General features: G+C 41.1%; 1 protein-coding gene across 1 annotated transcript in view; it reads right to left on the reverse strand.

Moving 5' to 3' along the window:
• Positions 1 to 1,013, reverse strand: part of LOC142490618 (nicotinamide N-methyltransferase-like) — a 27,652-nt gene extending 26,639 nt beyond the window's left edge. Inside the window, exon 1 of the mRNA XM_075593035.1 lies at positions 854 to 1,013. Within this exon, the coding sequence (XP_075449150.1) occupies positions 854 to 995 (142 nt within the window). The 5' untranslated portion in view covers positions 996 to 1,013. The remainder of the gene's footprint in view (positions 1 to 853) is intronic.
• Between the last annotated feature and the right edge of the window lie 13,845 nt (positions 1,014 to 14,858).

A 14,858-nucleotide genomic window follows, 5' to 3' on the forward strand; every position in this document is an offset into this window, starting at 1 on the left:
TGTTGCGAGACAATGTTTTTTGACAATGTCATGATTTTTGCAAAATATATAGATTTTGATAATAAAGAGAACTGCACAGGAGTATTAATATGTACAAAAACTTTCACAAACAGGCGAACATCTTGCCGAAATGTTGACGGACAAAACTGGGACCCATTCTCTGGCCACATGCTGATGGACGGTGGAAAAAATTTGTAGCAAACTACACGATACATTGATAAAGGATAAATATGCCCCAGTGTTGTTCTGAAACTGCTTTGATACTTAGGGGCTATTTCCTAAACTCTCCAGGCAGCAAAAAGTGCAAAAGACTTACACCATATTTAACAAAGAAAATATCTCAATCACTTACAGGAGAGCTTTCCTATATTAAATATAGTGGGTTTTTTGCCCCATTTATGCAGTTGGGAGCTTAGTAAATAGACCCCAGAGACCCCCACTGGGGTGAACCACTAACCTCAGTAATGAGTTTTATGATCAGATCCAGCATTATCTCCCATTCAAGTCAATGGTAGATAATGTCAGATCCGCTGCATTATCCTGTAACACAGGTTAGTGAATAAGGGGGTAAGAGGTCAGACTGCCTTGTATTTCTTGGCTGTTTCTCTTCCACCACTTTGGACAGTAAATTTTTCTTATTCCCTATTTCCAGCCATATTCAGAGATGGGGTCCAATTCAATGAGTTGACTATGTCATCTACGCTGGTCTTTTAAATGAAATAAAAGAGTTAAAGGTGCAGTTACACAAAACTATATAACATTTAATTTAAAATAATACTTTTATTTCTATACAAACACATATGAATGGCACTTTGTATTTTGTATACCCTTAATAAAAATGAAATACACATACCTGAACTGAATATTTTATATAATGTTCTTACAAGGTTTTGCCGGTCCTCTGTTATAACACTTGTTTCTGAAAAATATGTTTCTGCGAACAGTCTTGGATCATATTCTTCATCATGGTAGTGTTTATGGAGACGCAAATCCATGTTGTTTTCTGAGTAGAGCAGTAGCTCTTCTGAAATAGTTTAGTTATCAGCTGAGCTCGTATATACAGAGATATTAGGTAATTAAGTCTGCAGAGCGTCTATTTGTTTTTTCACCTTTTCAAATAGTTATTTAAGTAAGGGTATGAGGACTCCTGTTTGTTAAAGAGATGCCTCCAGTAAACATTTTGGTCACGAGTAATAAAATGAATGTTAACTATTCACAGTGCTACAATGCCATTCTTAATACAAAGGGTTAAATCAAGATGAAATGTACCTTTTTTTAATGTTCATATATGAGAGCATATTATATGTGTGTATGTATGTATGTATGTATGTGTAGCCATGTGTAAAATTGGTGTACATATCTCTTTCTCATGCTGGCAGTAAACCTGGTAAGTATGCAGGAATGCCAGTAGTCATCATGGAGGTTTGCCCTCACACCCTGGTGAGGTGTCATATGTCCCATAGGAAGTGACAACATGCTGTGTGTCCACGGTTAGTGACATCAGAGATGTGCCTGTTCCTAGGTGATATAAGAGACAGCACTGCCAAAAGTTAGTCTGTCTGTTCAGTTCCTGTTGTTGTGCTGCCTCTGTTCAGTAAGAGGCACATGCAGGTCTGCAACATTGTTACTGTAGTCTGATGCAGAGCTGTGAGTCTGGCAGCACAAGGCAGACAGAGAAGCTGGTGAATCTCCCTTAGGGGAGAGGTGGAAGCAACTCCATTAGAAACGGAGGAACCTTTCAGAGGGAAGCAGCTGAACAATGGAGGGCTGATTACACCCATTGTGGAGGGCAGCTGGCCCACCGTACTAATAAAGATGATCCTGACTAAAGACACTCTCGTGTGCAAGTGTGGAGTCATTGCACAGAGAGAAGCACCACAGAGGAGTTCCTCATCAGATTCATCCCCAAGCGGACGCCGGGATCCTGATGAGGTGGAGGCGCTGCACTGGATATAGGTAGGACTCAGCACACTACCTCAGCTGCCTGTCTGGGTTGGCAAATCCCTATACACCATCATGCGGGAGACTCAGGAGTCCTGTTGCCAACAGGTGCACCACCAGACATCACACTGTAATGGGGACTGGTTAGACCACAGGGGCCAATATGAGATTGGGTGGGTCAGGCCAGTTCAGAAAACCCATTACATTTGGAGGCGCTGCTAAGATATAGACCTGTCAACAGGACAGGCTTTTGCTAGGTCACTTGGAAACAGGGAAAAGTGTCTGCTGCCACTTTGTGCTGCGTTGGGACGGACCTAGGTGCGGTCAAGGGGGCTGATGGCGTGTGTCAGTTCGCAGGGACGACCTAGGGGCCTGAAAGGAGTGGGGGGTTTGGAGCCGGGCTATAGCTGTCCTAGTCACCTTGAGGTAGTGCTAGTTGGTAGGATGCCAGAAGGGATAGCCTGTTAACGTGGTCAGGAATCCTGGAGAGGGTCTGCGCTAGGCTAACCAAGACAGGTAGACGCCCCAAGTACTGCATGGGAGCCCCAGAGTACTCTAGCCCATTCCAGACCTCTTACTGTAGGGAGCACAGACTGGGAGGAAGGAGATACAGCAGACACTGAGAGAGTGAGCCTAGCCTGAGGTAGTGCAACATGAGTCCAGCCTACATTAGGTACACAAGGTGGTGCATCAGGGCAATCTTTATTGTACCGGTGTGGTGGCTGCCCCGCAGAGCGGAGCCCCATGTACGATAACTGCTACGAGAGAATGGCGACCAAAAGAATGGAGGGTCCGCGTGGTGCGGATAGTCCAAGATGGCGACCGGAGGCTGACGGGGAAAGCACACGTGGCATGTGTCCCACTGAAGAGCAAGCTGTTGCTGAAATGTCTTTTACAAGCCTGCTATGGAGTAGAGCGAAAGTTGTAGCCGCACCGTTTTGGCCCTGCCTAGGACCGCGGGGTGCTACCCTGAATGATAGTAGCGAGGACATTGAGATTGTATCTGGAGAACAGGACTTACAAAATGGCGCCTCCCGCCTCCCGCCTCCCGCCTCCCGCCTCACTGGGAGACCGCGCGGGCCAGTTGCAGAAAATTCTGCAAATTCGGGACTTGCAGAGAGTTGGCCAGGAGTGGCGCCAACAGGGAAACTCCGCCCTGATGGGGGGTATGGCGCGAAAGCTGCAGCCACGCCCTCATGGACAGTGACTAATTCAGCCCCAGAGCTGGGTCACCCGATAAATCTATGGGACCCTCCCCTAATCTCAACCAGGGGGAGTGGCTTCCGGTTATGCCCCGTGGGCATGGGTCCAGTGGATCCAGGAGCTGGTGAGCCGACGGCGCAATTACCAGAAGTAGTTCCGGCAGCTGGAGTTGTGTGCAAAAAGGAAGGGTATTTTGCACGCAAGGCAGCTGAAAGAAAACGGCTGGAATTGGCGGCGAAAGAGGAACCCCACCCTGTTGGGGGTAATGGCGCAAAATCGGAAACCACGCCCCCCAGGACTGTGAAAAGTTCAGCCCCTGTGCCGGGGCATCCTATTCCGTTGTGGGACCCTCCCCAAATATTCACCAGGGGGAGGGGTCTCTATCTCTGCCAGGCAAGACCCGAGTTGTCTGAGGGAGGAGCTGGATGTGAGCTTCCTGTCCCACAGTTGCGAGGAGCTGGTGAACAGGAGAGATCACTGTGCAAAGTGTCTCCCGTAACCAGCACTACTAAGAGCGAGATGGACATATATCCCTATTTATTGCCAGGAGGCTCCCTGGTAGTCAAGGCGGGAGCGGACACAGCCATGCTGATGGCTGAAGCCCCGCGTGCGGCCTGCACCGAACCAGTTGATCCCGGAGAATGGGGATCGCTCCTAATGATCAGAACGGAACCTGAAGAGAGAGGGGTCTACAACCGCGGTGAGAACCCGGAACCTCACCGTCGGTCCCCTGTGGGAGTGCCACTCCCCGAGTCGGAGTTCGGCTCCTCGAAAGAGGAACAAGCGACCCTAACGACAGTGGTGATGCGCCTACCGGCAGACCACTACAGCGGTGCTGCAAAAGAACCAGCACTTACCTGTGTCGCAGCGGAGCGGAGTCTAGAGGTGCCGAGATCGCCTGTGCGGAGACAACCGGAGCGGCGGAGTCCCACGGCCGTGGTGACTTACAGCGCGGAAGGAGGAGAAGATTCCATCCCGAGCCGACGGAGCGGTGAGATGCATCCTTGCCTTCCCCAGGCGCCGGTGGTGGCAGCGGCGGAGGAAGGCCTAGCCCAGGCCCGAACGGAGCGGAGAGCAGAACCATCACTTCCGGCGGCGGATGTCGTTGTGGAGGAAGAGATCCCGCATGGGGATCCATCGCAAGATGGCGGAGTATCCGGTTCCGGTGATGACGCCACTTCCGGCGGAGGTAGCGGAGCGACCAGAGAGACAACCACAACGCGTTTGGCGATCGGGCAGTGCTTCCCGATCACCTGTGTCAACAAAGAGCTGGCAGGCTGCGAGGAGAGCTGAGACGGGTGAGGCCCAACCAGCGGCACGTCCGCACAATGATACGGGACTATCCGAAGGCAGAGAGCGGGTCGGAACCCCGTGGATGCCCATTTCCTGTCCCTATGCCCAACCCCATGCCCTAGCTAAAGCCCCTGTCCCTGTCACCTTTTCCTGTGGGTCCACATCCAGTTTGGGAGTGTCGGGAGGGTCCCAGGGAATCGGTGAGGAACGGACTGGGGAGAGACTGAACAGCTATGCCTCTGATGGTGGGTCGAGGGGTGGAGGGCAGTTGGGAAAAGTATCCGAGTCCCGATGGGTACATAGTGTGGCCGTAGTTAAGTCTCAGGATAGCTCCAAACAAGAGAGGTGGTCTAGGCCTCTTTCATCAAGGACCTCTAGGGTATCTTCTTGGGGGGATACAGAGGAGGGGGACTCACTAGAGTGGGGGTCTGAGGAACGTAAGGAGACCCGAGGGTGGGCTCCCTTATTTGAGGGATACGTGGGGTGGATGGACCGCACACGGTTCTTACTACAGAAAGAGGACGTAGTGGACTATTGGTGGGTGGTGGGGGAATTTACACCGGCCCAGAGGAAGAGGGAGATGCAGGAACAATGGTTTCAGATATGTCAGCATAATATAAAGCCTATGGGGCCTGAGATATTATCTGACCCCGTGGACACAGACGAGCTCCTGTCATGGGTGTTGCCAGGGAGAGCAGGGAACGCAGAGCTGACTAGGAGCAGCCGGGCCGAGAGGGCTATTATAGCCAAGTACAAACACTCGCATGGCCTGGAATACCCATATGTCCCTGAGCCCCTCATGGAGGGAGAAATTGAGTTTGAAATGGGTTCTACTGATGAGGATAGGGGATATAGTACCGATGAGGGGGAAGAAAATTGGGATTCTGATAGTTCCATGGAAGATTGGGATACTGATAGCTCTCTAGAGGATTGGGATCCTGGTGGGTTAGATGAGAAGTGGTGTAATCAAGAAAAGAGGTCTTACATTTCCAGGAAATGCCTTAAGGAAGTGTATGGGCATGATCCTCTCAGTCCACTAGCATCCAGGCCAGAGTTATGGGCTGTTTGTGGGTGTCCGGTATGTCACCCAGAGTGTTACAGCATTGCTGCTCTAAACCCAGTGGACCATGCTGTGCGTAGGCCACCTTAAGAGGGTATGGTAGTACCAGTAATGGATACTCCAGCAGGGAGTAATCCTAGTTGTTACACATCGACGTTAGGATGTATCTGTTATTGTGATGAAAAGATATGTACTGTAATGTGTATTGTTGTGTTTTGCAGTGCTACCTGAAGGAAGGTTCCGCAAATTTAGATCCAAGCCGGGTCGTTGGGTTCCACCAGGGGGAGAATGCAGCCATGTGTAAAATTGGTGTACATATCTCTTTCTCATGCTGGCAGTAAACCTGGGCGTTTGAGCTTGCTGGGTTTGTGTGTTTAATTAATTTCTGACTGGTATCAGTTGTATGGAGGTTGTGGCACCTCCCCCAGAGCTCACGTCAACTCCCTCTTTTTAATGGTGGATTGTCTCATCTTGCTGCAGGTAATGAATCTATTATGGTTCTTCCCCCTCATACAGAGGTATTGGGAACAAATGCAGTGTAGTGTAGGACTTGCACTTATTATGGTTTACCTTGACGTTTGGTGTGCAAGCTTATGATGTTTTGGCCAAAATTTCTAACTAAAAAAACATATTTTATTATTAGCATTAGCATTGTTATTAGTATTGAAGCATCATTTCTTGTAATTATTACCATGTATGTTTTGTCATTTGGATGTAGCACTGGGCACCCCCTGTGTTTTCCTATATTCATGTGCCACAGCCCAGTTGCACTCTATGTGGCATTACATATAGTTAATATTAGGAGGGTGTGGGCGTTTGAGCTTGCTGTGTTTGTGTGTTTAATTAATTTCTGACTGGTATCAGTTGTATGGAGGTTGTGGCACCTCCCCCAGAGCTCACGTCAACTCCCCCTTTTTAATGGTGGATTGTCTCATCTTGCTGCAGGTAATGAATCTATTATGGTTCTTCCCCCTCATACAGAGGTATTGGGAACAAATGCAGTGTAGTGTAGGACTTGCACTTATTATGGTTTACCTTGACGTTTGGTGTGCAAGCTTATGATGTTTTGGCCAAAATTTCTAACTAAAAAACCATATTTTATTATTAGCATTAGCAATGTTATTAGTATTGAAGCATCATTTCTTGTAATTATTACCATGTATGTTTTGTCATTTGGATGTAGCACTGGGCACCCCCTGTGTTTTCCTATATTCATGTGCCACAGCCCAGTTGCACTCTATGTGGCATTACATATAGTCAATATTAGGAGGGTGTGGGCGTTTGAGCTTGCTGGGTTTGTGTGTTTAATTAATTTCTGACTGGTATCAGTTGTATGGAGGTTGTGGCACCTCCCCCAGAGCTCACGTCAACTCCCCCTTTTTAATGGTGGATTGTCTCATCTTGCTGCAGGTAATGAATCTATTATGGTTCTTCCCCCTCATACAGAGGTATTGGGAACAAATGCAGTGTAGTGTAGGACTTGCACTTATTATGGTTTACCTTGACGTTTGGTGTGCAAGCTTATGATGTTTTGGCCAAAATTTCTTAGTATTGAAGCATCATTTCTTGTAATTATTACCATGTATGTTTTGTCATTTTGATGTAGCACTGGGCACCCCCTGTGTTTTCCTATATATATATATATATACATACACATATATATACATACATACATATATAATGACTTAAGGGAAGGGGGGGAGGTTAACCCTCGCTCTAGCCTGGCACAAGGTGCTGCAATCAGGGGCAAAATAGAATATACAACAATAGAAAAAGAAACCCCTATAATGAGAGCATTCTGGAAAGGCCAATCCACTAAAACACCGGAATAACGTGGTATATGTAATGTAATGATGAATAAATTAAAAAAATCTTTATTGGGAGATAACTCAATATTAAAATATTGTAGGTAAGTGAACCTATGCCTCAACTGAGGCTAACCTAAATCTAACGTGCAAATTTTAAAATAGGGTAGGTATGAGCTGGGGTACAGTATAGTGTCCCACTGAAACATATAGGTGGAACTGAAGAACCCTTACATTTAAATGCAGGAGATCTTCTGTTAGGTTGATATATAAACTCTAGTAAATGTATATTGAAACAATGTAAAAGACAGCGCCTTTCTCAGATAACACCCAAATTGCTGCAACCCTGATCCAGTAATGCAAGATAATGCACCCAGCACAGATGCCTAATAACAATGATAAAACATATAAATTGACTGGTGGTTAGAAACAGGTGATTGTAAAATATCTTAAGTATTATGTAAAAATGCCAAAAATAATGTAAAAAATTGAAAAAAGTGTGTGTGAAAAAAATAATGAAAAATTGAAAAATATAATATGATCACAAAAATCAATGTGATGACATATGGACCAAAAAAAAAAAAAAATTATAAATGAAAAAATGAAAATTGAAAAAATTGTCATAAAAATAAAAAATAAAAAATGTACACCATGTATGAATAAATCAATCAATACTTGAGTCCATATGCGTCCTTGTAAGTGACAAATAAAAGGTCTGGGCAGCTTCTTTTTGGGCTCACCAACTCCCAATGATACCTAATAGAAAAGAAAGAGAAAAAGCGCCCATCCTTGTATAAAATCAGATATAAAGGTTTAATGTTCCATGGACAGACAAATGTACACTCACACTTTGTCAATAAAATAAAGGCATGTTATGGGACTAGCCCATGCACCAGATGGACGTAAGACTCCACAGCTGTCCTCCGTTCGATTGCGGTTGAAATGCCTGCAAATTGCTGCTGCTGTAATCTCCGAAAAAGTTTTTTCCCTTTCAAACCGGAACACTGTTCAGTGCGGCCGCCATTGCTCTCTCGCGAATCAGGGACCAGGGAAACCTTCACTGATGTCCTCACTCTGGCGTCTGGACTGCTCGACCACCGTAGTTCCCATGCCACGTGACCCTACGCGTTTCATCCGTCTCAGCGGATTTCATCAGGGGATAAACTCCAATTGAATTGTCTTGTGTTATATAGTCCCATAGTCCAATAGAAAATGCAAAAATGGGTTCAATTCAATTAGAGTCCTAAAGGTCATCTGTGCTAGATGTAGCTGATATATTTAGTGATTGAATGGTTAATAAGAAACAAAAATAAATAATTAGAAATAAATAGAAATAAAAGAACAGTATTGAGATTTAGCAGTAATTGTAAAATGAACACTTAAAATAGGTATAAAGGATGTAATAGACAGAAAATAATATTAAATGCCCAATTAGTACTTTAAATATATAATAAATCAATAAATGAAATCTCATTGCATTTGTGAATACTTCAACACATATAGATAATTACAAAGCTGTACCACCTGTGATTAATAAAATAATATAGATTTTCATCTAGTTGACACAATAACTCTATTAATTATCATTGTTTTATATTACAAAAAAGATCAATGTTAACTATTACCTATATCATTGTATGTATATTAACACATGCAATGGATCTAACAAGTAATACAATTACACTAAGCAATCAAATATGTAACATATAAATAAAAAAGAAAACAAAACAATATTAAATATAAATATAAATAAAAATAACAATAACAAGCTTGAAATAAATCACACAGAGTCCAAATTAATATTGCGCTCTGTGAGATTTGGAAGGAAGAGATGAGACTATAAACCATCATAAATGTGTTTGTGGAATCAAAATCTGCTGGCTGTGCCACATAGGGATGATAAATTGTGATACACCAATAAACTTATATAAACCCCATCTTGATTAAATTACACAGGTCTGTACTACCTATTCTACAAGATGGAGATGATGTAGAGACAGATGGAAAACATCACATTACTAATCTTAATATGATGATATACATTCAATGTAACATATATACTTAAATAATGAAAATAATGAGGAATATAAGAATGATCAACATAAAATAATATAAAGAAAAATTTCACCAATAAAAATATGGAGGAAAAATATATATTAAAAAAAAAAAAAATGAAAAATAAATAGTGACTAGAGGGAATAAAAATTCCATGTGGGGATGGAAAATACCATGTGGGGTTGAAAACTCCACATTGAAGGGAGAGAAATGCAGCGAGTAACCCTATAGAGAAAGGGTTTATATTATGAGACGTAATGTCAAAAAGCCAGCAATATAATAATGAGACATTTTTCAATGCAGAATAAAGAACAACAAAATGTATTCAATACAAGAGAAATTGCTTGTATTGATGCAATGACCGCATTACTTATGGATGGCACACAAGCGGACAATTCAACACACTTACAAAATCTAAGTCAATTATCAACATATGAGTCGGACAGCCTAGTGCCATCCAATGGGAATTATGACAATATTGCATCACAATCGGTGACAGCTTCAAATCAAGTTACTGAACAAACTTTCCATAGTCCAATTGATTTTGACCTAATTGGTGATGAAAGAATAGTACATTCCCCATTTACAGCCAAGTCCACATATTTTTCTTACCAATAAAAAGGATCATTTATAGAAACATTTTATGTTATGGTACTTAAAGATTTTGAATCCATGTGTCAAAATACAACTACTATACAAAATAGGAATCTATCAAAAGAGGAGAATATTGCACTTAAAGAACTAAGCAGTATGAATAATCTTGTCATCAGACAAGCAGATAAGGGAGGGGGCATAGTCCTGCAAGATAGAACTGATTATCTCACTGAAGCCTATCGATTACTAGGCGATAACACCTCCTATCTTGTTCTGGGTAAAGATCCTATGGAATATTCCAGGTTCAATATAGGGACTTTCTCACTAAGGCCCTAGTTATGAATATCATTAATAAGGCAGAGTTTGATTTTCTTTTTATACGTTCTCCCAGAACACCAATTTTTTTATCATATCCCAAAACTACATAAACATATTTCCACTCCTCCAGGTAGACCCATCGTTTCAGGGGTGGAGTCGATGACATCCAGCGTGTCGCAATATGTGGACTACTTTTTACAACCTTTAGTGAGCAAATTAAAATCTTATCTGAGGGACACGCTGCATGTCCTTGACTCCATCTCTGGAATCAAATGGAAACCCACATACATTTGGGCAACATGTGACATAACATCTTTATACACGTGTATCAAGCATAGTAAGGGTTTACAGGCTATCAAACACTTTTTAGACATGGAAGCCAACATATGCAATTTACAATCCACGTTTATTTTACAGGCTATTTCTTTTATTTTAGAGCACAATTATTTTTTGTTTGAGAACTCATATTATTTACAGGTCTGTGGGTCGGCCATGGGCTCAAGGTTCGCCCCCAGCTATGCGAACCTCTACATGGGTTTGTGGGAGGAACTCCATGTTTGGGGTGATGCGGATCTGGGGGCTGGCCTTGTGTTCTATGGCCATTACATAGACGATATTATTTTAATATGGGATGGTCACTTGGAACATTTGGAGAGTAAATTAAATTCTTTCAACAATAATGATATGGATCTTAAATTTACATTTAATCTCAATAAAAAAGTATAGTGTTTCTGGATTTAGAATTGGAGGCTAGTGACAATGGTGAAATCATCACCAAAACTCATTTTAAAACGGTTGCCACAAACAGTTATTTGCACAATAAAAGTAACCATTATAAAAGATGGTTGGACAATATCCCCAGGGGCCAATTTCTCAGAATCAGGAGAAATTGTTCTCTTGATTCTGACTTTTTGGCCCAGGGGGAACTATTGGTCCAAAGGTTTCTAGCAAAAGGTTATAATGTTCATACCATTTTGGAGACATTTAGACAAGTGAGCATTTTGGATCGTAAGTCTCTGCTCAACAAATCTAATAAAAACCATTTGAAAAATAGACCGGCTAATGTTGACACAATGGATAGATCTGTTAAATCACCTTTATTCATTACTACATATAACAACGCAGCGAGGGGTACCAGTAATGGATACTCCAGCAGGGAGTAATCCTAGTTGTTACACATCGACGTTAGGATGTATCTGTTATTGTGATGAAAAGATATGTACTGTAATGTGTATTGTTGTGTTTTGCAGTGCTACCTGAAGGAAGGTTCCGCAAATTTAGATCCCAGCCGGATCGTTGGGTTCCACCAGGGGGAGAATGTAGCCATGTGTAAAATTGGTGTACATATCTCTTTCTCATGCTGGCAGTAAACCTGGTAAGTATGCAGGAATAAAGAACTCATTTATTCTGCACTATCGCAACTGGGCTAACACAGCTATTTTCTGCTTTTTACACACACATATATATATATACATACACATATATACATACATACATACATATATAATGACTTAAGGGAAGGGGGGGGGGGGGTTAACCCTCGCTCTAGCCTGGCACAAGGTACTGCAATCAGGGGCAAAATAGAATATACAACAATAGAAAAAGAAACCCCTATAATGAGAGCATTCTGGAAAGGCCAATCCACTAAAACACCGGAATAACGTGGTATATGTAATGTAATGATGAATAAATTAAAAATATCTTTATTGGGAGATAACTCAATATTAAAATATTGTAGGTAAGTGAACCTATGCCTCAACTGAGGCTAACCTAAATCTAACGTGCAAATTTAAAAAAAGGGTAGGTATGAGCTGGGGTACAGTATAGTGTCCCACTGAAACATATAGGTGGAACTGAAGAACCCTTACATTTAAATGCAGGAGATCTTCTGTTAGGTTGATATATAAACTCTAGTAAATGTATATTGAAACAATGTAAAAGACAGCGCCTTTCTCAGATAACACCCAAATTGCTGCAACCCTGATCCAGTAATGCAAGATAATGCACCCAGCACAGATGCCTAATAACAATGATAAAACATATAAATTGACTGGTGGTTAGAAACAGGTGATTGTAAAATATCTTAAGTATTATGTAAAAATGCCAAAAATAATGTAAAAAATTGAAAAAAGTGTGTGAGAAAAAAATAATGAAAAATGGAAAAATATAATATGATCACAAAAATCAATGTGATGACATATGGACCAAAAAAAAAAAAAAATTATAAATGAAAAAATGAAAATTGAAAAAATTGTCATAAAAATAAAAAATGTACACCATGTATGAATAAATCAATCAATACTTGAGTCCATATGCGTCCTTGTAAGTGACAAATAAAAGGTCTGGGCAGCTTCTTCTTGGGCTCACCAACTCCCAATGATACCTAATAGAAAAGAAAGAGAAAAAGTGCCCGTCCTTGTATAAAATCAGATATAAAGGTTTAATGTACCATGGACAGACAAATGTACACTCACACTTTGTCAATAAAATAAAGGCATGTTATGGGACCAGCCCATGCACCAGATGGACGTAAGATTCCACATCTGTCCTCCGTTCGATTGCGGTTGAAATGCCTGCAAATGGATGTGTTCTATGGCCATTACATAGACGATATTATTTTAATATGGGATGGTCACTTGGAACATTTGGAGAGTAAATTAAATTCTTTCAACAATAATGATATGGATCTTAAATTTACATTTAATCTCAATAAAAAAAGTATAGTGTTTCTGGATTTAGAATTGGAGGCTAGTGACAATGGTGAAATCATCACCAAAACTCATTTTAAAACGGTTGCCACAAACAGTTATTTGCACAATAAAAGTAACCATTATAAAAGATGGTTGGACAATATCCCCAGGGGCCAATTTCTCAGAATCAGGAGAAATTGTTCTCTTGATTCTGACTTTTTGGCCCAGGGGGAACTATTGGTCCAAAGGTTTCTAGCAAAAGGTTATAATGTTGATACCATTTTGGAGACATTTAGACAAGTGAGCATTTTGGATCGTAAGCATTTTGCTCAACAAATCTAATAAAAACCATTTGAAAAATAGACCGGCTAATGTTGACACAATGGATAGATCTGTTAAATCACCTTTATTCATTACTACATATAACAACGCAGCGAGGGGTATTACATCAATCTTAAATAAACATTGGAGCATTATGTTGAGGGACCCTATAATTGGTCAGAAGTTACCACCAAAAATTCCTATCATCTACAAGAAAGCCAGAAATCTAAAAACCATGTTGGCTCCTAGTCGCTTAAAACAGTTCATTGATTTCCCCACAACTAGGATAACAGAAAAGGGCAATTCCATCTGTGGATGTAACAGATGCCTAACATGCAGACATATATGTAAGAGTGACCAAGTTATCTCATACTATAACAAATCCATTCATACAATAAAAGGTCATATCAACTGTTTATCTTCATTTGTCATTTATGTCATCACATGCTCATGTGGTTATCAGTATGTGGGGAGAACTACACGACTTTAAGCACAAGGTTTCTGGAGCACAGACGAAACATCATTCATGGTATTACTACTCACAATCTGTCTAGACACTTTTCGGAAAAGCATAACAAGGATCAATCCTCCCTGGTGGTGATGGGTTTAGAACAAGTACCTTTAACATTGCTCACTGGTGATAGAGTCAAGAGACTGAATCTAAGGGAGACCTACTGGATTTACATGTTGGAAACGTTAAGCCCAGGAGGTTTCAATGACTGTATTGATACTAGTACTATTGTGTAATACTTTCTATCTAGCACACCGGTGGGATCTCAGAGGTCTGGGTTGATCATGTTTAACATGTTCCCTCTGTTTTCCCAGGTGGTGGATCTAGTGAGGGACCCCTGGTCGTGATTGCATTTTATTTAAGTATTTGAATTCTACAATTATTACAACACACACTATTTTCAAGCATTTCACATGCATTCACACAAAATTCATTTTGAATTTTATATCACTCATTTATTGGCACAACATAATTGTTTGATTGACACATTTTGTCAAAATATATATACACTAGTCATTTCACATATTTATATCTATTCCGTTATTATTGCACATTTTGATAAACACATTTTGCATAACGAATTAATCACTTTATTACTATTCACATTTTATGATATAAACACTAGCACACTATTCATTTCAAGGATTGCTGGCTTTTTGACATTACGTCTCATAATATAAACCCTTTCTCTATAGGGTTACTCGCTGCACTTCTCTCCCTTCAATGTGGAGTTTTCATCCCCACATGGTATTTTCCATCCCCACATGGAATTTTTATTCCCTCTAGTCACTATTTATTTTTCATTTTTTTTTTAATATATTTTTCCTCCATATTTTTATTGGTGAAATGTTTCTTTATATTATTTTATGTTGATCATTCTTATATTCCTTATTATTTTCATTATTTAAGTATATATGTTACATTGAATGTATATCATCATATTAAGATTAGTAATGTGATGTTTTCCATCTGTCTCTACATCATCTCCATCTTGTAGAATAGGTAGTACAGACCTGTGTAATTTAATCAAGATGGGGTTTATATAAGTTTATTGGTGTATCACAATT

The sequence above is a fragment of the Ascaphus truei genome, chromosome 3 (assembly GCF_040206685.1).
Source record: "Ascaphus truei isolate aAscTru1 chromosome 3, aAscTru1.hap1, whole genome shotgun sequence".
Classification (NCBI taxonomy): Eukaryota; Metazoa; Chordata; class Amphibia; order Anura; family Ascaphidae; genus Ascaphus; species Ascaphus truei.